At 52.2% G+C, this 22454-nt stretch overlaps 2 protein-coding genes and 1 long non-coding RNA gene across 10 annotated transcripts; 2 read left to right on the plus strand and 1 right to left on the minus strand.

Annotated features, from left to right (window-relative positions):
- Positions 1-436: 436 nt before the first annotated feature.
- Positions 437-2697, plus strand: gas1a (growth arrest-specific 1a). The gene has a single exon (XM_057033708.1). It carries the CDS (start codon positions 955-957, stop codon positions 1738-1740), a length of 786 nt encoding a protein of 261 aa, XP_056889688.1. The 5' UTR covers positions 437-954; the 3' UTR covers positions 1741-2697.
- A 1103-nt stretch (positions 2698-3800) lies between these two features.
- On the plus strand, positions 3801-22055 carry LOC130526308 (uncharacterized). 8 transcript variants are annotated; one of them, XR_008950701.1, is made up of 3 exons: positions 3961-4400; positions 17542-17652; positions 21720-22055. XR_008950701.1 is itself a non-coding variant. In XM_057033865.1 (2 exons), exon 2 carries the CDS (start codon positions 17658-17660, stop codon positions 18795-18797), a length of 1140 nt encoding a protein of 379 aa, XP_056889845.1. In that variant the 5' UTR covers positions 3801-4400; positions 17542-17657; the 3' UTR covers positions 18798-19399. The 8 variants fall into 8 exon arrangements, 4 of the variants coding, with proteins under 4 accessions (XP_056889845.1, XP_056889844.1, XP_056889846.1 ...); XR_008950700.1 differs by lacking the exon at positions 3961-4400 and adding an exon at positions 14380-15014; XR_008950703.1 differs by lacking the exon at positions 3961-4400 and adding an exon at positions 15148-16961.
- On the minus strand, positions 21059-21625 carry LOC130526310 (uncharacterized). Its single transcript, XR_008950704.1, has 3 exons — positions 21499-21625; positions 21403-21434; positions 21059-21347 (listed from the first exon to the last, which is right to left on the minus strand). It is a non-coding gene; the product is annotated as an uncharacterized LOC130526310 (long non-coding RNA).
- Positions 22056-22454: the final 399 nt, after the last annotated feature.

Consider the following 22454-nt stretch of genomic DNA (forward strand, 5'->3'; position numbering starts at 1 on the left):
GCGAGAGGCGAGCGAGGTCCTCTGACCGGCGGGAGAATGTGAGCACGGGCTCCGCGGTGGACAGGTCTCCGGGAGACGTTTGCTGACTTCCTGTTATGTTGCCTCGAAGGAATGTGGACGAAGCAGCGTGGAAAAGAGAACAAGCTAGTGAGTTAAAGCGAGGGGGGTGGAAGTGACCAAAACATTTAGAAAAGCCCAAAACCTTTATGGTGTGTGTAACCCCCCCCCCCCCCAGCACTCTGACCACTAACTGTGTAAATTCTCCAGCCTCAACACATTCACCACATCACCTTGAGCTTCTCCAGAACATCTCCCTCTCTTCCAACTCCCGCCCATTCACGTAGAGGCCGCAACATGTGGCCAACCAATGAGAGGCCCCCGGCTAATGTGCAGCGGGGGGGGGAGTGAGGGGGAGTGAGGGGGGGCCGGGGAGCAGCCGCACAAATGCTCCGAGGGGAGAGAGTCGAGGACCACTTTGCGAGCCGCCACGGTTGTTGTTTTTCTCCCCCCGCGCGCTGTTTGTTTGCGCACCAGAGCCGCTCAAAGACCCGGCGCGGAGCCGCGCGACCTCTGAGGCGCAGCGGAGATCCGTTAGGAAGAGGGGGGGGGCAGGATCGGGATCGGGATTTTCGCGCTGGAACGCCGAACGCGGCGATGGAATGAGCCGCTGCTGAAATCCTCCTAAACTGCGGGAGAAGTTTTTGGTTTTTTTTGGCCCGGTCCGGTTCCGCTGGCGCGATGGTGTCCGGATAACGGGAGGAATCCTGCCCGAACGGACCAACTGGGACGGGTTTGCGGATCCGGGGGCTCCGCGGCGCGCTGCCAGGCTGCCTGACGCCCACACACGGGCCTTTCGCTCCGCATCTGCCTCGGAATGAAGAAGACTCTCTCCGTGGAAGCGGTGTGAAACTTTCCACATATGCCACGACTCTGAGTTTCGCCTTCGCCAGAACAATGGGAGGCTCCGGGGCTCCGACACGGGCCGCCTGTAGATGCGCTTGGCTCATCGGGTGCCTGCTTTTGGTTTTTGGCTACTTTTCCACGGCCACAGCGACCCACGGCCGGCGGCTGATCTGCTGGCAGGCCATCATGAACTGCCAAGCCGAACCCGAGTGTAATTACGCGTACGAGCACTACTTGCGCGCATGTGGCCCCGTGCTCAGAGGGGATAAGAAGAAGTGCCCGAGCCACTGCATTTCCTCCCTCGTCCAGCTCAACATGACCAAAAACGGGCCAGCTCTGGAGGACTGCAGCTGCGCGCACGACCCGGTGTGCGCGAGCGCCAAACGGGCCATCGACCCCTGCCTGCCCAGGACGACCAGCACCGGCTGCACGGAGGCTCGGCGCCAGTGCGGGAGGGACCAGCAGTGCAACTTCGCCATGCACGACTATTTGAACCACTGCGGGAAACTTTTCAGCGGCGCGATCTGCACCAACGCGTGTCGGAACGTGATCACGAACATGCGTAAAATCCCCAAGGGCCAGCAGCTGGAGACCTGCGTGTGCGACGGGACGGAGAGACCCATCTGCGAGTTCGTCAAGGGCAGCATGAAGGCGCTGTGCTTCGACGCCCCAGACCGGGACGAGGGCAGCGGCTCCGACTACGACCCCGACCCGGATGACGACGACGATCCCACGGATCCGGACTATCCAGTGGAGCTGGAGAGCGGAGCGTCTCAGTCGGGGGCCAGCTGTGTTTTGGCCCTGTCGGCTTCCATTTTGCTTCTATTGGGGGGGTGATGTGTAACGAGGGCTCATTTAGTCCCCGGGTTTATAATCTGGCTGCACTATTGTCCAGATGAAAGGCCATCTGAACTCTAGTCAGCGAGTGACCCGCTGCTTTTGTCAAAGGTCAGACTCTCAAAGACTGAAGGAAAAGGCGTTTTGGCACAGGACCCCTTTGATGTCAGACTCTCAGAGGCCGAAGGACGTCACTTTCGGATCGCCTACTTTCTATGCAAGTGACAAGAGAACTCTATTTTTAAGTGACCTTTGGTCCCCGTTCCACACCATAAGCTACACTAGATCGTGGACTCAGTCGTGAAATTATCCTGGCCGACAGGTTGGCTCGCTTTGATCCAGTCAGTAAATGCTGTGCACTGCCCTTTTTATAAAAAATACACACTATTTTTTTATGGCTGTGCTGCCTGGCACGGCGGGTATTTAACGCTGGATTCTAGGAACTTGTAAATAAACAAGAAGTTAAAGTGAAACCATAATTTATTACAGAGACAGTCGCCATCATGTGAATTAAAGACAAACTCCAGCTTTAAAGGGAAGTTATTTTGACTATTATCTTGCATCAAATGTGCATTGTATATATGTGAAAAGCCTATATAGAGTTTTTTTGTCAGAGAATTTTCTATGTCGGAGGCCTTGAGAGGATTTATTCACTATATTGCCTGAGAGAGAAACGTCTAAGTCCACTGTATGATCTGTTCACTTCCATCGAAGGCTTAAAGAGAACCCGAAGACGTCCGTCTTGTCTGTGATTTTGTCACGTTTTTCTCTTCACGTGTGCACGAAGAAACCGCTGAGTCAGTGAAATATCAGGTGAGGATCTGTAATTCAGTGAGGAACGACTCGTAAACTGTTGTTAAAATCTTCTAAAATGTAAACGTCGGACTGTAGCTAACAGAGAGCACTTTAAGAGAAGTAGCCGATTATTTTGATCTATAATAAAGTGATGTGAAGTGCTGCGTGTGGCCCCGCCCCCTTTCTGAGCGTGGATCCGGACGGTTCGGGCCCGGCCCAGGCTCTGCTGTGCCTCGACCTCTGACTGATGGCCTGACGACCTGCGACGTCTTGATTTAGCTGGCTGTTGTCAAAAGCAACTGGTACCATAAATCAACACCCCCCCCCCCACCCCCCACCCCCGCGTTCGGATATCAGAGTTTTCGGTTACGGCCTCGTGGTAAAGTGCTAAATAAACGTGTCACATTTTCATTTCCTTTAAACTGGGGGGAGGGAGTTTCTAAATGCTGTTCTAAACACTCGGGATGTTAAAGAAAAATGGCGTTTGAATTTGCATGTGGCTGCCCCCCCCCTCCCCCCCTCCGTTGGCTGACGTGTTTGTGTTTACGCTATATTGCAGATCATGGCAGCCCTCTCTGCTCTGCTTCAGGAGCTTTAAACCTCTGAATTTCTGCAAAATGTTTTATTAAGAGGGGGGGGGCGAGAGCCCTCCAGCTGAAAGGACGGAGGAGAAGTCGAGTGGCACCTTTGTCATGCTAATGTTAAGCACATAATAGTTGGGGAGCACAATAGGGAGGCACTTCATTCTTTCAGGCCGGCTTGACACCTCTGGAGAGCCGAGCAGCGGGGAAGCATGTGGGAACGATCTGCTGCCGCTCCGTTCTCAGCCGGAGAAAAGAAGGCCGGAGACGAGAGAACGGATCCCAAAACCCAGATTTGTTCCACCCGGGTTTGTGTCAGCAAACTGTAAAAAAGACAAAAAAAAACAAACACCTGATGCCAAACAGGTTTTGGATTTTTTACAGAATCATAAAAAAAAACCCCATTTCCTTGTCGGTATGCAGCCCGGCGTGCACCGAGGCGAATAGCCCTGCCCCCCCCCCCCCCCCCCCCCCCCCCCTCCGTCCTTCTGCTCTTTCTTCTTCCTCTCACATTTGTTCAGGCCCTCAGGAGAAGCGCAGCGTGTGTTGATTAGGCATCGCACTGCGTGCAGAGAGAAAAGATGCTGAATGAAACACAGAAAACCCCACGAAACCCACCAAGGGAAGTGTGTGTGTGTGTGTGTGTGTGTGTGTGTGTGTGTGTGTGTGTTCGCAGCCTTACTTCCAGGCCGATTTGTTGCTGTGTGTTTATTTTTCCCACCATTAATGTGTCAGATGGGATTGTTGATAACATTCTACTGTCTCCTGCGTGTGTGTGTGTGTGTGTGTCATTTACACACTTTGGCTGTTTGTGTTCCAGCTCTTTGAGCATGTGTGTGAGGTATCTTTGCCATCAACTCTGCTTCACTGAGCTCACTTCACCTACGAGCTGCGTTCCTCCCGGAGCGGGACGGCCCTCCCCTCAGCCCGTGCGCACCGCTTCGCCCTTTCACCCCGCGTGGATCGCAGATCTCGTCCCACAGGCTGGACGGCGGCTGGCTTCCCGTTGGTTTGAGCCGCATTCCCATCGCTCCACCTCTTTAGGCCTGATCGCCTCCTCGCCGCTGATCATATTTCTCAGGCATTTGTTTTGGGCCCGGCGCCCCGCGAGCTTGTGCAGAAAGTGATGAAGAAACGGTCGGACAGTTGGAATGGCTGAACTGGAGGAGGAGGCACTGAGAGGGAAAGAGGGATTTGGAACTAATCCCCTGAAGTTACCACAGGGTGTTCGACGGAGGGGGCTCCGCCCCCGCGCTTCCGCCACCGCTCGCGGCCGTGTCAGAGGTGGGTAGTTTCCATCCGAAGTTCTGGTTCTACTTTCTTACGCAAATGTTTTGATGCGGCGGCTCCGCGCCGCCGCCTGCCGACGGCGTCCCCCTTTATGAGGTTTGAAGGGGAAGGCACGGACACGGAGGGGCAAAGATCATCGATTCCGCCTCTCTCATTGAGCCGCCGGGCCGATGCCAGCGGACTCCGGAGAAAGTCTTGTTGTTTTTCTCCCTCCTATTTCAGCTGCCACTTTGATTCCATCACGCAAGACCTCTGCTGAGTTCACAACCCTTTGAAATGAGCAAACGGCCTGTAATCCAGTTACTCAAGCTGCGGCCCGGCTCCTCGGGTCCTGAGAGAAAACCCGCCGCACTAATCTGACTGTCAGCAGGGGAACGCTCGGCTACCTGACAGCTCCTGGCAGCCATTTGATTTATTCTCTGTTTAGAACTTCACCCACTTGTTGCAGATGGTTTTTCTTAGTTCCAGTTAGTGGAAGGTTGTTTTTTCTTTTTAAAGTTAGCTAGTGTGTAAAGATTTTCCGTGGATCAGTGAAGTCAGGGTCCTCACTTTAGGAACCTTCAGCACCGATTGACAGTTCAAGTGATACAATTAGTAATTAATTAATTAGTACAATTAAAGTTAGAGCTCCAAGTTCCGTTGGTGTAGATTTCATGCACAAAACTCACAAACCTCGTTCACTACCGCCGCTTTCCCACTAAAATACCCAGGAAATTTTATTTCCAGGAATTTATTTACCTGGATAAAAAAAAAAGTCCTGGTAATCTGTGCCGTTTCCACTGCACCTCAAACTTCTGGAAAATGGACTCAAATCAGGCTTATGGGGGAGTGGGAAAAGAACAGAGCCCCACCCCTAAATAACTCTGGTGAATCTGAGAAGCCCCCCCCTTCAGGTACTTATTTTAGGGAAAGTTTGGGTGCAGGAGGGAACCTTTTTCCCCAGGGAATTCTGGTGGAACGTGCTGAGGCTTTTCCAAATCCTGGGTAAACGGTGAACGTTACTGTGTTGCACCCCAACAAGGGGTATTTTGAGCCAATACTACCCTTTGCCCTGCTTGATCAGCCCTTCTGTGCAGTCAAATTGTTCCCGCCGGAGCTTCAAACGGGGGATGGCGCTCCGAGCCGAGCGGCACCCTCAGGCGGCAGGTCCAGCTGCTCGCCGAGGGACATTCCCGGCGTGTTCACACATCTCTGGAAGAGCCGGAGTGTTTGCCTTCCACTTTGACCACAGCACAAATACCTTCACCCACAAATAAACAACACACGGGCGGGGGCCGCCGGCGCAGGGTGCAGCTCGTGCGCTCGGTTAGAGGGGCGCCGCAACCACTGTTTGTTTGGTTGTTTGTATTTACGCAAGCGTCGAGCGGAGCCTGTTCAAATATTTGCATGTGCAGCTGGTAGCGGGCGCGTGTTTATGGAGCGCTGCGGTTTCCCAGCACCGGCCTGTTGTTGCGAGCGCTAATCCTCCAAGTGTCCACGCCATCCTTGTTTTTCTGCGTTCAGACAGACGTTGTTTAGCGACTCATCAGCAGGACCTTTACCTCCCGATAAGCCTCCGGCGGCTCCTCGGAGAGGCCGCTGCAATTCAAGGAATTGGAAGTGAGGGGAGGGGGGGAAGGGCTGGGATGGGTCGGGAGACAGAGAAAGACTCAGAGGGAGGAAAACACAAAACTTGCTGACACGGGGCATAACTTAATTTCCACGGTAGGGGGACAGCTGTGGGGTGTAATCTGCCATGGCAGCCCATTCACACTTCAATGGCGGGCTCGACCCGCTAAGGAAAACTCGGACTCCGGCGAGCTCCGTCTCAGGGAAGGAGGTGGTGACCGGGCCACCATTTATGGACTCGTTTTAAAGAAACACACTTGTATTTGATAGCACCCTCCTCCCCCAGTGAACCCCCCCCCCCACACACACACACACACACACACACACACTTTGGGATCTTCAACATCTCCAGATGCCACATGAGTGTTTGAAAAGCGGATTCTTCAGCCTAGCAAAGTTTTGATGTTATCCAGTCTCCCCCTCCAAAATGCCCTAAAGACACTTTAAACACAAATGCGCCATCCAAATGTGTGCCCCCCCCCCAAAAGACCTGAGTTGCCCTCTTATCACGATCCAGATACGAAGTTTTTAAAAAAGTCTCCTGAGCTAAAACTCCGTAAAAAGGGACACTCGCTCCGACCCCGACATGAATGATGAGGCAAAGCCTGAGAGTTGTGAGGAGTTAATAGTTCAGCAGTGGAAGTCAATAGGGGCCGGGGGTCCCACTCCATTAAGCTGACCCCCAGGGCCACGTATTCATCCCCCTCACATTCATTTCCTCTATTATGCGCCCTTTCTTCTCACAGCGGGGGAGGTGGGGGAGGTGGGGGGGGCTCCACGCAGAAGCGACTGTAGGTCATAAATATGTTGGGTTTGAGAGCGTCTGCAGGCTCCAGCGCAGCCCGGAGGAGCAAACGGCTGATTCTTCATCACAGATTCTCCTCAGTGTGACTTTCACAACAGAGCTTTAAGTCTTTTCTCCCCGGCCGGCTCCCCGCGGGGGCATTTGTAAACATCTCGTGGTGAAATCCCCAGAGCAAACACATGTCATTCACCTCCGGGGCGCAGGAGGTTTAGAGCGAAGGACGCCGCCGTTTGAAGTCCTGGAACAGGGGCAGTAAAAGAAGTGCTGAGTGTGGCGCGGAGCAGGAAGCGATTAGGCCGAGGGACTAATTTCAACTCAAACAAAAGTGGGATTCGTGTTTAGTTTTCTCCTCAACGTTAATTCGTCCGCGTCCCCGTTGAAGGCTCCGAACCCTCGGCCCTGAACTGAGGCCTGAATCAAGGTCAGCCTGCGCGGAACACGGCCGACATGAGCTAAACACATAATGAATAATCCCAGTTTGGCAGCAAAGGAGCTGCACACAATGGTCCAGTTTACCAACGCGACCAGAGCAGCCCCGGTGATTCGGGGTCATTAATAAAGCCCCCTTTGTGTTTGGGTTCTTGATGGAGCTGGAGGGTTTTCACATGTCTCTGCATTGTTTCAGCATGACAGGGTGAACCCGCAGGGAAGATGGGACGGGGTTGTGACATTTCTGCCGCCGCCGCCGCCGCCGCTCCAGTCTGAGGGCAACGTGGAATTCATCCAGTTTCCCTGGACCCTGATGTGGGCTTAACGCGCCCGCAGTTTCTAAACACTCATTACCGCCCGACCGCTGTGTAATAACGCTGTGATTCAACACTGGAAACTGTTAGCTTTTAAAGAAATAGATCATATTTAGACCCTCCCCCAGTCCTCCTGTCAGAACCCAGCCTCTCCAGAGCTGGTAGTTTCCTGAGCTCCGAGCACGTGAGAGTAGCTGCAGGGACAGCAGGGGAAGATGGGGCGTGCACGGGGGAGGTTCAGTCACGTCTGGAGCCAGAAAGGCGGATTCTGAGCTGCAGGCGTGAAAGTGATCAGGGAAAACCTCTGACGTCTGTGCAGAAGCCTCTGACAGCTCACAAGATCCAAGAGTGTCTGAGACACGTTGAGGTTCATCCTGTTCATTTGAGCTTCACGCTGGCTGTGGAGTGTTGGTCGAGTTGTCTGAATTGATCCAGAAATACACATTAATACACATTAATACACATTGATACACATCAATAAACATTAACACACATTGATACACGTTAATATACATTAATAAACATTAATACACATTGATATACGTTAATACACATTAATAAACAGCAATACACATCAATAAACAGTAATACACATTAATACACATTAATACACATCGATACATGTTAATACACATTAATACACATTGATACACGTTAATATACATTAATAAACAGCAATACACATCAATACACGTTAATACACATTAATGCACATCAATACACATTAATACACATTAATACACGTTAATACACATTAATGCACATCCATACATGTTAATACATATTAATAAACATTAATACACAGTAACAAACATTAATACACATTAATACAAACAACGTTTCCTGACACCAAAACACACCAAAGGTTCTCAGTTCTCTGCTTCACTCAGGTATGTGGAAGATATCTTCTCCAGCCTCTGGGTGTGTGCGTGTGTGTGTGCGCGTGCGTGCGTGTGTGTGTGTGTGTGTGTGCGTGTGTGTGTGTGTGTGTGTTGGGGGATAAGTTGAATTATCTGAGGCTCCGCAGCAGATTTAGACGCCAGGCTGGCAGCAATCAGACAGTTCAACTTTTGACAAACAGCTGCGTCCACTTTATCCTTAATACTCCTTCCATCCTACACACACACACACGCACACACACACACACCCATGCACATAATTTATATTTAGTTCTACTGATAAAATGCATCAGCCTGTGTGTGTCGTGCTACGTGCTACGTGCTACGTGCACCGTGCACGGCTCGAGCTTTAATTTGAGATACAGTCGTGCACCCTCACAGTGCTCAGAGGCTCCCAGTTTACTGGCTGGTCGCCTTTGGAGATTTCGTGATCTCCTCCATCGTCGTCCACGTGGATCCGAAGTTCTGCTTGTTGTTGTAAAACTTGATCTTCTTTAAATTAAAGCTTCGGATTCAAAGATCAGGAATCGTCCGGAGCACAAACGTTCCGCCACTCTGCTGTCGTCCGTCTGTTTCTGCTGCCGGAATCAGTTGGAAAACTACCGACTGTCTGACTTTGACCCTCGAGATTATTTACCGACAGGCAAGCGCGAGACCAGAAAAGTGGATTTCCAGAGCGGCGGTAAATATTTGGATTTGCGTCTGACCTCCGGCCGCCGTCGTCCCGGCAGCGGCTCCGGCGAACTCAAGGAAGCCGAGTGTGTTTTCACAACAGAGGTGGGGTTTGTAAACCGGGAAATCCTTCCAGATTCCCAAACCCAAACAACAAAATGGATCCTTTAGCCGTGACGTGCCGGGAAGGACGGGGCTGCGAGATGCCGGTTTAGTCTCCGTGGGGTGGACCGGAGGATCGGAGGATCGGTGGATCGGTGGATCGGAGGATCGGTGGATCGGTGGATCGGTGGACCGGAGGATCAGAGGATCGGTGGATCGGAGGATCGGTGGATCGGTGGATCGGTGGATCGGTGGACCGGAGGACCGGAGGATCAGAGGATTGGTGGATCGGAGGATCGGTGGATCGGTGGGTTGGGTAAACAGTGGATCGGTAGGTCAGTGGGTCGGTGGATCAGTGGATCGGTGGACCAGTGGATCCCCTCTCCCAGGTTGGGGGCGATTGTTGTCGGTAGCCGACTGCAGACGGGCGGCAGGAATTCTGCGCTAGCTTTGCCTGAAGCAGCAAGTCGTCTTGGATTAGAGGAGTGACTCGGAGTTCTGCACATTTCGTTTTACAGGCGGATCAGCTTCCAGCGGATCAGCTTCCAGCGGGTCAGAATCCAGCGGGTCCTCGGCCTTTGTTGGTCGGAGAGGAAACAACAGCTGTTGCTTTCACGGGATTTTCTTAGGCAGGGTCCTCGGGGGGGTTCGGAGGAAGAAAGAGAAATCTGTTAAAAAAGCCCGACTGCCAAGGAAGTGGCTCCGGACCAGCAGCACCAGCGGAGGTTCCTTTGTTTTCCCGACACCGACGTGCTTTTGTGCCCCCCCCCCCTCCCGCACGCACACACACTCCCTGTCAGAGGAACCAGAGGGAAGCAGCTCCGGGTTCAGCTCCGTCTTTCACCTGTCCGTTTATTAAGGGCGATGAGGGACGCAGTCGGGCCTCCCCCCAGTAATTGTGTCCCCCCCGTCCCCGTCTCCGTCTCCCGTCCACCTGTTGACAGAGCCGACCGGCCGATCCGGGCCTGGAATGTTAATCAAAGAATCTGACATGTTGCCGGAGATTTGGCCTTGAGCGTCTCGCTGGGACAGGTGGCTGTGAGCAGATCTGATGTCAGCCCTGCGGAACGCCGCTCCCAGCCGCCTCGCTCATCTCGGGACTTTCCTTTCCTTTCCTTTCCTTTCCTTTCTTTCCTTTCCTTTCCTCCTTTCCTTTCCTTTCCTTTCCTTTTCTTTCCTTTAATTGTTTTCCTTTCCTTTCCTTTTTTCCTTTCCTTTCCTTCCTTTCCTTTCCTTTTCTTTTCCTTTCTTTCCTTTCTTTCCTTTCTTTCCTTTCTTTCCTTTCCTTTCCATTCCTTTCTTTTCCTTTTGTTTCCTTCCTTTTCTTTTCTTTTCTTTTCTTTTCTTTTCTTTTCTTTTCTTTTCTTTTTCTTTTCCTTTCCTTTCCTTTTCCTTTGCTTTTGTTTCCTTATCTTTTGTTTCCTTTTCCTTTTCTTTTCTTTCCTTTTCTTTTCCTTTTGTTTCCTTCCTTTTCTTTTCTTTTCTTTCCTTTCCTTTTCTTTTTCCTTTTCTTTTCTTTTTCTTTTCTTTCCCTTCTTATCATTTTATTTCCTTTCCTTTCCTTTCCTTTCCTTTCCTTTTATTTTATTTTCTTTCCCTTCTTATCATTTTCTTTTCCTTTTCTTTTCCTTTTGTTTCCTTCCTTTTCTTTCCTTTCCTTTTCCTTTCCTTTCCTTTCCTTTCCTTTCCTTTCCTTTCCTTTCCTGCGAGGGGTCGCAGGTCCGGAATGAAAACACGACATCTGCTCCCGATTCCAAACGGCGACGTTCCCGTTTATTCCCGTTCCCTTTTCTCCGTCCTCTCTCCGTGTCCTTGCAGCCTTCGGCCATAAAACCCGATGATTAAAGGAAAGTTTGAGCGGGAGTCGCAGGAACGCCTGGTGCTCCAGGTCAGCCAGACCAGCACCGACCCGTTAAAATGGAGCTTTAACGTTGATGGTTTTTATTATTGTTGTTGCAGACGTGAATATTGATGGATAGTTTTAGTTTAGTTTAGTTTAGTTTAGTTTAGTTTAGTTTAGTTTAGGTTAGGTTAGTTTTAGGTTAGGTTAGTTTAGTTTTAGTTTAGGTTAGTTTAGTTTGGGTTAGGTTAGTTTTAGTTTAGTTTAGGTTAGGTTAGTTTTAGTTTAGTTTTAGTTTAGTTTAGTTTTAGGTTAGTTTAGGTTAGTTTTAGTTTAGTTTACTTTACTTTAGTTTTACTTTAGTTTAGGTTAGTTTAGTTTTGGTTTAGGTTAGTTTAGTTTTAGTTTAGAGTTAGTTTAGTTTGGGGTTAGTTTAGTTTAGGTTAAGTTAGTTTTAGTTTAGTTTTATGATCAGGTGATCAGACGCTGCAGCTGTGATGAGGTTGGAGCCTGCAGGGCCGCGATCATCATCAAGCAAAACAAGCTAATTGCAGAGCTAAACTGTGCAGGTGTGTGTGTGTGTGTGTGTGTGTGTGTGTGTGTGTGTGTGTGTGTGTGTGTGTGTGTGTGTTGTGTGTGTGTGTGGTTAACCAGAATCCTTCTTAATGAGATCCTGGTGTGTGTGCTCCTCTGCCTGGTTTAGCGTGTTAGCGTAGCCTCACGCCTTAAAATAAACAAGCCTCCCAAACTGTAAAAAACAGAAAACAGATTCAGATTCACACACGTTGGAAACACCAACATGTGTTTCAGCTCCTTTTTGAAGGTGTTTGTCTCACGGTCGGTGTGATAAACGGCGCTCCAGGCTACGCTAGTCGGGAGCTTCCCTTTGATGCGACAGCAGGAAAAATCCACGTCTTCCTTCTTGTTTGGCTGCGTTTTTGACATCGGACCACAACGGCCGCCTGTCACACCGGCCTGTCCCGGGCAGCCTTCAACAGGTGGAGCGAGAGCAGCAAATGAAGGAATTCCGGATTTTAAGAGACGCTTCTGGTTCGACCGAACCTTTTCGGAGACGAGAAAAACGCCAAAACTGCCGGAACTCCAAATGTTAGGAAGAGCAACATCCTGCTGACACCCCAGACACCCCTACCCCCCCTCCAGACCCCCCCACCCCCCCCCCCCCAGACCCCCCCACCCCCACCCCCCTCCACCCTCTTTAGCACCTCCAAGAGCCTCCGGGATCAAATTCTGTTAAACAAACAGCCCTCAAAGAGGGAGCAGAGGGCACGGAGCCACATTTAACATCTTAACTCTCAGCCACTGTATGATTACACCTTTTGTTGCTTTATTTATCTTTTCATTCATGCAGGGAGGGGGGGAGTGGGGGGGTAGTGGAGTGGGGGGGGGGGGGGTAATTTGGAACACGTGTGTTTCCGCAGGTCCGGATCGGTGCAACGTGGATGAAAACGATGTCGGTTCCTTCCCTGGTGTCTAATGAGCAACTTGTGTGTGTTCTCTGTCACTCGGAGGGGTGTGTGTCGGAGGAGTGTGTGTCGGAGGAGTGTGTGTTGGAGGAGTGTGTGTTGGAGGAGTGTGTGTCGGAGGAGTGTGTGACACGCTCCAGACCATAGAAGCCTCCTCAGCTCCTTCACCGCTGCAGGAACTTCTGCCATTTACCTGGAAGTATGCTAATGATGTGACGTAATATATTGTTCCAGTTAGCTTGCGTTAGCATCAAGACATTGAAAACGCGTTCTCCACCAGCTAAATTCTGTCTGCTTTGGCTCTGCAAGCGATATTCTAGTCTTTTATTGAACAATCCAACCCTAAATGCTGAGGAGAATCACTGGAGGTGATGCTAGCGGGGCTAATAACAGCGTCAGGAATGCAAGCCCAAGCTAGCGCCTCTAGCATGTCGGCATGTGTCAATCTGTGGGAGCGTTTTCTGCACATCGCTGTGGTTCAGCTGGGCTCTGAGCGCCGCGGCGGTTTGGGGGAAAAGCTCATTTTGGGTCGGAGCTTACTCACATCTGAACGCCAAATGGGTCGCAGCCTTCGGTCTGGTGGCGTCCCCACAGAACCAGATGAGAACTCTGTTCTGGTCCGCCCAGATTGAATTTCTCCTCTGGTCTCTTTGGCTGAAAGGCAGCCTTGTCTGTCTGGCTCTTAATATTCTTCATAAATGGACCACGCGGCGGTCGGATCCCCCACAAACGAACGGCGGCGGCACAAACTATGAACCGCCGATCGACCACAGCTTCAAATCCGATTAGCATTCGCGGCACGGAGCGCTGGAACCATCTGAGAGGAGCCGGGAGGGAGACAGGAAGGCAGCAGGCAGGACAGGTCAAGAGGTCGGATCAGGACTTCCTCCGTGCCGCGACGCGCCACAGGAAATGGCCGGCGTTGCTAGTTGGACTGGCGAGCGACTCCATACTCCGTCCTGGCGCTGGCCGGAGGCCTCGCCGCTGAGAGACGGGAAAAATCGAAGCGATTGTGCACCGCTAAGTCATCGTGAGGAGGGGAAAAAGAAAACATGTTGGAACAGACGGCCGCTTGAGGGCTGCACACACACACACACACACACACACACACACACGCACACACACACCAGGCAGCAAAGATTTACGTGCTCACCGGTGTTCTGGCCAAGGCAAACCGTGTTTATGGACGTTTTCTCTCTCTCTGACCGCAGACTTCCCGGCAGTGGCTTTGGATGGGTCAGCGTGAGGGAGGGAGGGAGGGAGGGCGATCGAGAGTCAGGGAGAAACTTCCTAACCCCGGATCGGCAGCAAAACACGCTAACCTGCCCGGAAACGTGGGCAAACCCGGCGCTAACGTCGCGTCGGAACCATTGGGCTAAACGGGCGAACGGCGTTTCTCATTGAATAGATTCCTACGTGCGATCCGGCTCCAGATGGGGGCTGGAGCTTGTTGGGAATATCGTGTTTTGTGCTCTGTTGTGTTTTTGCAGATGGCCAGCTGCTAGCGGTCTTGGCAGCCATGGGAACGCTCCCACCCATTAGCCTCCTGTCTTTAGTCATCTCTCTTATCTTCTGGCTCGGCCCAGTGAGCGAGCCGTCCGCTGCCAAATGGACAGAAATATTTACCCATGAATGGTGCTATAGATAAAATCTTCCCCCACAATACCCCCAGAGAATCTGCCTGCTCCCCGGGCGCCGTCCTATCAGCGCCGCGCTCAGGCCTCGCAGCTACTAAACAGCTTTAATGAGCTCACGGTTTGAAGCTCCCGGGCGAGGCCCGCGTCTCCAGACGGCGTAACTGGAAGACAGAAATCTGACATCGGTTCAGCTTTTTCTCTTTAAAAACGCACGAAAAAGCGATAGCGGAGACAAAATGGAGGCTCTCCCACCGGCCGGTGTCCCGCCGTGGCTCATTCCACACGTGACCTCGATCTAAAGCATCTGATCTAAAAAAACACGGCTAACTCGTGGGCGTTTAACCGCCTGAAGCTAACCTGGCGAGCTCTGTGGGCTAACAGAGTAGCGCTAGCCTATAAAGCTGTCGCAAGCCGTTTGGAATGAGACACGATCTACAAATTTAGATCTGAATTTCTCTGAACCCAAGCAACCCCATGGATGCCGGAACCCTCCCTGCTATCATGTGTGTGCTGACACAGGGGCACACATTCTTCGCTAAGGCTGAGAGATAGCGCTAGCGCGAGATTAAGAGATAAAAAAGACTGTCATGACACGCACGCTGTCTTCCCGGCGTCGCTGAAGAAATTCCTGGACTCTCGGAGGTTCGCGGCACATTTGCACACGTCAGCTGATTAGAGAACAGGAATTTTAAAGGCGCTTTGCCTCTGGGACCAGCTGCACCTCATCAGCGTCCCCCTGCACCAAGATGTCTTTTCGTCTCAACCTGAATTCGGCCTCCGATGCTTCGTTCTCTTGATTTCCACCACCACGTACGCGAGTAAGTTCCGCACTTCCTGTCGTGCGCACGCTCCTTCCCTCGTGATGCGTCTCTGTACGTTCATCTCGGCCATAATAACGCGGTTCGTCTCCTTGCTGCTGATGCTGACATTTTCCGTTCTCCGCATCCACACTGAGCACTATTGTGTGTCACTTCCTCTGACTACATGATGTCACGCGAATTCCTTCGGCGATGTATCATTTACGCGTGTCAGGTCTTATAATTTAGAGCGAAAGCCTTGCCTGATATCACAAGTGACGACCTGTTGCTGTGTTCTCTTTTGCTGCGCAGTCAGGGAGTTGCTAGGCGCGTTTTTAGCTAGCAATTAGTTTCAGAGCTAGCTGAGGGCGGGTGTGACGGTCCGTGGCTCCGGGGGTTTGAAAGCCAGCCAGGCGTGTGTGTCTGAGTGTGAAGACATGAGGAATTCCTTCAGCTGACTTTATTTTTATGCAGCAAACCGCAGTAAACAAACAAAAGAGCGTGTAAATTATTCAGAGATGACACAAAAAAAAACCGTCGCTCCAACACACGTCATCTGCTGCAGGGCAAATAAACACACTGTTGCTAGTGCTGTCTAAGAGGAAATAGGGATATTTTAGGAAGCACTGGGATTTTCTCAGTGACACAAATACTGAAAAGCGCACGTCTCTCAGCTGCATCCTGACAATGTGCCACATACTGTACATACAAAAACAGACACCGTTAGCATGAATCCTCACTCCAAATGACAAAGCATTGATCTGCGCGGCTAACGTTAGCTCAACGTCATTCATTTTCTAACCTGAATCTTTTCAGGGCCGTTTTGGCAGCATGACATTTCCATTGACAAACACGGATGCTAACGGTGTTAGCCTAGAACGAAGGCAAAACCTCGTCAGTGCATTGAAAAGGTGCCGTTGGATCACAAGACATTCCCCTTACAAAGGAAAACTGATGAAGAAAATGATATTTTCAGGGTTTGTTGACCCTGATGCACTTTGTTGTGGTTCCAGGCGTAGCTAGCTGAGGCTCCGCTACATCTGGAGCCGGTAACGCGCCATTAGCGGCCAGCTTATAATTGGCCGTGACCCCTCCTTCCATAGGGTCACCGGTCAGCGACGGTTGGGTAGTCTGGGGGCAGGAAAATTAACTTCCTGTTATTCAACGATAACGACCGCCTAAGAACACATGCGCTGAACGGTCGCCTGATTTTGCCGAACGTCTGCGCGCGAGAAAGCGCCTGCTGATTTGTTGCCTTCAAAAACAGTCTGACATTTTAACGTCGGCCCCATTCCAGCACATTAAAAGGCTCCTGGCAGGTAGTTGTCAGCATCTGTGTCCCTTTTTATGGACACGATCCATCAAAAACAGCGTTTTCACTGTGAAAATTCAACAAACAATCCCGCTTTAGCTCTTTAATGCTGCATTTATTGGCCTCCACGTGAGTCCTTTTATCCCCATTAGAGCTTCCTCGCGGTTCTCACGTCCAGAACGTGCACAGTAAACACTGGCGGCCACGTTTGAAGCTTTTTGATGCCGACAGCGACTGGAAAACAGTCGGCGCGGTTAGCGGCGCTGCTAACAGGCGGGGGCTGAAGGGGCCCGAGGCCCTCTGCTCTGCTGCTAACCAGCTCCAGATGTGGCGGGCCTGGTCATCCTGGCGCAACACAAACGCAGCATCTCGTCCGAGCGTTAGCCGCGGCGAGATCCCCTCCCCCGCTCTCAGGAGGAGCATCCGCCCCCCCCCTCCGTCGCCACTCCCCACATCCACCTCGACTTTAGCCGCCGACATCTCAGGTCCTGCAGGGCCTAGAAGGCTTCTCCCTTTATTTGGGCTCGCTCTGATGACATCATCATTCATGAGACGTAATTTAACGAGCGCCCAGGGACGCCGGTCCCTCCCCGCCCTCCCCGATGGCGAGAGGGGCCGGCGGCGGTAAACGAGCGGGACCCGAAAGGAAATACCAGGTAACAAGGACCCACTGCTGAGAGACAGATGGCTGCTGCACAATGAGGGGCCGCTAACGCTAACGCTAACGAGAGGCCGCGCGCACGCTGACGCGCTCCGTCTTTGCTCCGTATTGTTTCGAGCGGTGAATAGCAGGTATTCACGCCTCGCTCGCTAATTAGCGATGCAGATTTGGCTGCTTGCTCTGGGGTTCTTTTTTGGGATAAACGTATAATGAGGCTAACGTGGAAGCACATTTGGTTCTAACGTCTCAGGTCCAGTTCGGGGCGAAGCTAACGGAGACGCTGTGACCCCGGGTCACGAACGCTGCCGCTCCTCATCGGGTTTAATGTCGGAATTATCAGGAAGCTGCTCGGTCCCAGAGGGCCGTGGGGTTCGGGGGGGGACCCCCTGCCGTCGGCCGCATGTGTGAACAGAACACGTGCCGGCAGGCTCTCTGTTCTCTGTTCTAATCTGGAGAACATGTGTGAAAGGGGCTTAAAGGGGCCGGAACACGGCCCGCAAACCAAACCGGGCTAAATTCTTCTTCTTGGTGCTGCTGTGTGTATCTGAGGCTGAAGACCCGCTTTCTCCCGTCAGGATTCGAGCCGAGAACCCGCGGCCTCGTCGGAGAGCTGGGGTGCGGGGCCCCGCCATCATCTGGTTTCCATTCTCCCCGCCCCGTCCGATGAAACCCGACCCGCCTCGGAGGTGAGATGAATTACGGACTCGTCAATAACTCCCATAATTCCCCCTTTGAAGCTGCACATGTGACCGAGGGCGCCGACCCAACGCCTCGAGGCTCTGACGGCAGCTCGTCGCCCGACACCCCGCTGGAGGAGCCGGTGCATCGTCTGCCCCCCCCCCCTTTAAGAGACAGGCGAGGTGGGCGGGGCTCTTCCCGAAGGCTCTTGGATCCAGCCCTCAAATGTCGGCTGTGGGAGACGTTGAGAAATGAAATTCAGCAGGAGTTTGTTTTGGACCTGTTGCATTACCCTGCCTGTCTCTCTCTGCCTGTCTCTCTCTCTCTGCCTGTCTCTCTCTCTCTCTGCCTGTCTCTCTCTCTCTCTCTGTGCCTCTCTCTCTCTCTCTGCCTGTCTCTCTCTCTCTGCCTGTCTCTCTCTCTGCCTGTCTCTCTCTCTCTGCCTGTCTCTCTCTCTGCCTGCCTGTCTCTCTCTCTCTCTCTGCCTGTCTCTCTCTGCCTGTCTCTCTCTCTCTCTGCCTGCCTGTCTCTCTCTCTCTCTGCCTGCCTGTCTCTCTCTCTGCCTGTCTCTCTCTCTCTGCCTGTCTCTCTCTCTCTGCCTGCCTGTCTCTCTCTGCCTGTCTCTCTCTCTCTCTGTACCTGTCTCTCTCTCTGCCTGTCTCTCTCTCTCTCCTCGGGACCTGAGCACCAGGCAGCAGGCTCCAACTTGTGCAGGGATCCTAAAAACTGGTCCAAAGCCTCTTTCTCTGAGGGCTGCGTCGGGCCTCGGCCAGCGGCTCTGATACGGCGGGTGGTGCACGAGTCTCTGCTGGAGACAAACAGAGACACAGACAGAGACACAGAGAGAGACACAGACAGAGACACAGACAGAGAGACACAGAGAGAGAGAGGAGAATACGTGCAGGAATCCATCGCCCCCCCTCCTTCCTCTCCGTCCATCACCATCGTCCCCACTGTCCTCACTGTCCCCACTGTCCCCACTGTCCTCACTGTCCCCACTGTCCTCACTGTCCTCACTGTCCTCACTGTCCACCCAGGCAGCGTCCTCCTCTCCGCAGGGAAAGGGTCAGATTTGTCTCTCCTAAAAGGTTGCCGACGCCGTCGGGAGCTCGTTTCTCCGACAGGCGTGAGCGACCAGGAAGTGCTTCTGTAGGCGTCCATGTCCTGACCCGATATCCCGTCCTGACCCGATTTCCCGTCCTGACCCGAACCAGCGTCAAACAAACGGGGGATCACGCCGATAAATACCACAGCCTGGGCAACGTGGGCAGGACAGGCGGTCACCAGACATTCCAACACGTGTGGAATGTCCAACGTTAAAAAGGGACAGGTTGTCATGTTTGACCTGGAAGTGCAGCGGCGGTGCTGTTGCTAGGTTACCAGCGCGATGCAGCACCTGCCAGTGTCACCGGGGGTGGATTTGGGGGGGGGGGGGGCGCTGACCCCTGGGGGTACCTGGAACTCAAGGTCAAACAGAAAAAGCCGCCGCTCGTTTCCAGACTTTGGATTTTGGGTTTCATCTCTTAAACGTTGCCTAATCGCGGTCCACGGACAGATTATTTATTATTTTCATTTTCAAACCTCCCAACATAGTTTAATCCTCCTGAGCACCTCCTGGACCAGTTCCTCTAAACCAAAAGTCATCTCTCTCAGCTTATCTGACCCTTTTTGTCCTTTTAATATGTTTCCTCCGTCTCTCTCTGATTGCTTTGGCCTTGTGACCAAGCCTTGAATTAAATGCCTAATTTAACACGGGCCTTTTGTTGGCCGCCTCTTTGTCGCCGGGCTCTTTCTCAGCGTCCGGAGGGGGCCGCGGAGTTGCCGATGGCCGCCGACCGATCACTTTCTTCGTATTGTGCCCCGGTGACAGCGTGTCCTCGGGCAAGGCAGCAGAACTGTCAGGTCCCTCTGTCACACTTCTCTGCAGGCAGGACACGGCCAACCCTGGCACAGCTAGGGGTCCTGGAGAGCCGGGGCAACGCTGCTAATCTCCAAGGATGCCTACCTCCGTTGTTTGGCAACCGAGTGTGTCTGACAGGGTCTGTTCGTTTGTGTTTGGATGCTGTGTGTGTGTGTGGGGGGGGGATGGTGGTGTGTGTGGTTGGGGTGGGGGGGGGGGGGGGGGGGTTACAAGAAGAGCTAACCAAACAACACGTTGGCACTTTTATTGCCTCACCAGGGAGGCGGGGCCATCAGCAGAGCTCACGCCCTTTCAGGCACCCAAACTCTGAGGATGGTACCAGTGTTTCCATGGCGACGACCTTACAGTAGTAACAGCCATGAATGTAAACAAGTGACATTAGCAATATGTGATTGTAGTGGACTGAAGCTGGACCGAAGTTGGACCGAAGTTGGACCGAAACTGGACTGAAGCTGGACCGAAGCTGGACCGAAGCTGGACTGAAACTGGACTGAACTGGACTGAAACTGGACCGAAGCTGGACCGAAATGGACTGAAACTGGACTGAAGCTGGACTGACGTTGGACCGAAACTGGACTGAAACTGGACTGAAGCTGGACTGAAGCTGGACCGAAGTTGGACCGAAGCTGGACCGAAGTTGGACCGAAGCTGGACTGAAACTGGACTGAAACTGGACTGAAGCTGGACCGAGCTGGGACCGAAACTGGACCGAAACTGGACTGAAGCTGGACTGACGTTGGACCGAAACTGGACTGAAACTGGACTGAAGCTGGACTGAAGCTGGACTGAAGCTGGACCGAAGTTGGACCGAAACTGGACTGAAGCTGGACTGAAACTGGACTGAAGCTGGACCGAAACTGGACCAAAGTTGGACTGAAGCCGACGGGCGGCAGCCTGAACCTCCTCTTCCTCTCACCCTGCTCTAATCTGGTGTTTGCACAGCTCTTGTCAGCGTAGTTTATTTAGGTTTTCTGGCGGTCAACACACACACACACACACACACACACACACACACACACACACACACACGCGCGCGCGCTCCTCAGTCTCAAGGTATTGTGCACATCTGAAAAGCTCATCGGTGACTGACGTGCAGGCAGGACTTTTCCTCGGCAAAGCAATTCCAGCTGTTTGGTCTGGAAAATGATTAACGCTAATGGAGTGTTTCAGGCTGAGAGGCGCCGCTGAAACGTCTTAATGCTACTGAAACGCATCTAGAGTTCAGGGCCACGACAGGGAGAACAGCAGTAGGGAGTGAGGACCTCTGGACCTCTGGACCTCTGGATCTCTGGACCTCTGGACCTCTGGACCTCTGGACATCTGGACCTCTGGACCTCTGGACCTCTGGACCTCTGGACCTCTGGACATCTGGACCTCTGGACCTCTGGACCTCTGGACCTCTGGATCTCTGGACCTCTGGACCTCTGGATCTCTGGACCTCTGGACGTCTGGATCTCTGGACCTCTGGACCTCTGGATCTCTGGACCTCTGGACCTCTGGATCTCTGGACCTCTGGACCTCTGGATCTCTGGACCTCTGGATCTCTGGACCTCTGGATCTCTGGACCTCTGGATCTTTGGATCTCTGGAACTCTGGATCTCTGGACCTCTGGATCTTTGGATCTCTGGACCTCTGAATCTTTGGACCTCTGGAACTATGGATCTTTGGACCTCTGGATCTTTGGACCTCTGGATCTCTGGATCTCTGGACCTCTGGATCTTTGGACCTCTGGACCTCTGGACCTCTGGATCTTTGGACCTCTGGATCTCTGGACCTCTGGACCTTGGACCTCTGGATCTCTGGACCTCTGGAACTTTGGACCTCTGGATCTCTGGACCTCTGGAACTTTGGACCTCTGGATCTCTGGACCTCTGGATCTCTGGACCTCTGGAACTTTGGACCTCTGGATCTCTGGACCTCTGGAACTTTGGACCTCTGGATCTTTGGACCTGAACGTTTCATGTAAAACAAATGCTAACAGCTTGTTAGCTTAAAATCAGTGTATTCTTGTCAATTATGCTAGTCGTGCACATTTCCGTCCAACCTAAGTAAAAAAAACAGATGCTTCAGGCCATCTGAGGAGCAGCTCAACGGTTCTGGTTCAGATCGTCACACTAGTTATTTTTACTATTTTCCTTCTTAATTTCCAAACAGAAAGAAGGAATTCTCCTATGACTGCGCTCTGACGACCACCACTTCCATTTTCCTGACGTCTCCTCAGCACATTTGCTCCCTACAGGCTCCAGACTTTGTCCACATGTGAAGGACGGAGCAGAACAAAGACCCAGTGTGTGCTTCGATGGTGCCGGTGCTGGCGAACCCGTTTCAGGGCTAATTCCAAGTCTCTGAGAGACGCACGGTGCAGAAAAGTAAACAACATTTCTGAATTAAAAGATGCACGATTGCGGAGACACAAATGACTGAATCTGGTGTTTTCTTCTCTACTTTGAACAAGACGGAATAAAAATGGCGCTCAGGCCTGAACTGAAACCTTCTGCAGTGCTGTTTTTCTTTCGGGCTCTTCAGCCGGCGACTTGTTCAGGAAAGTCTGACGGTTTTATATTTATGCCGCCAATTACAAAAAAAAAGAAAGAAAAAAAGTGAAGCTTGTTAATTGGGGCAGTAACTCCAGACAGATGGGGACAAGCGGGCCTTTTGTCTGGCCCGTGTCAGGCCGCTCTCACCTCTCAGGAGGTTTTTTTCTGGGTAATTTGCTGGAGCACTTTTCTGGATGAGGTCACAGTTCTGGTGGGGTGACATCATAGACGGGCTGGACGCTGTCGGAGACGCTCCTGTTGACCTTGGACCCACGCAAAGGTCGTTAATGATGGAAATAAAAGCAGGTGAGTTGTGGTGACGCGTAACCGAGTCTGTGAGAGTCACATTCAG

This window comes from Takifugu flavidus, chromosome 5 (assembly GCF_003711565.1).
Source record: "Takifugu flavidus isolate HTHZ2018 chromosome 5, ASM371156v2, whole genome shotgun sequence".
Lineage (NCBI taxonomy): Eukaryota > Metazoa > Chordata > Actinopteri > Tetraodontiformes > Tetraodontidae > Takifugu > Takifugu flavidus.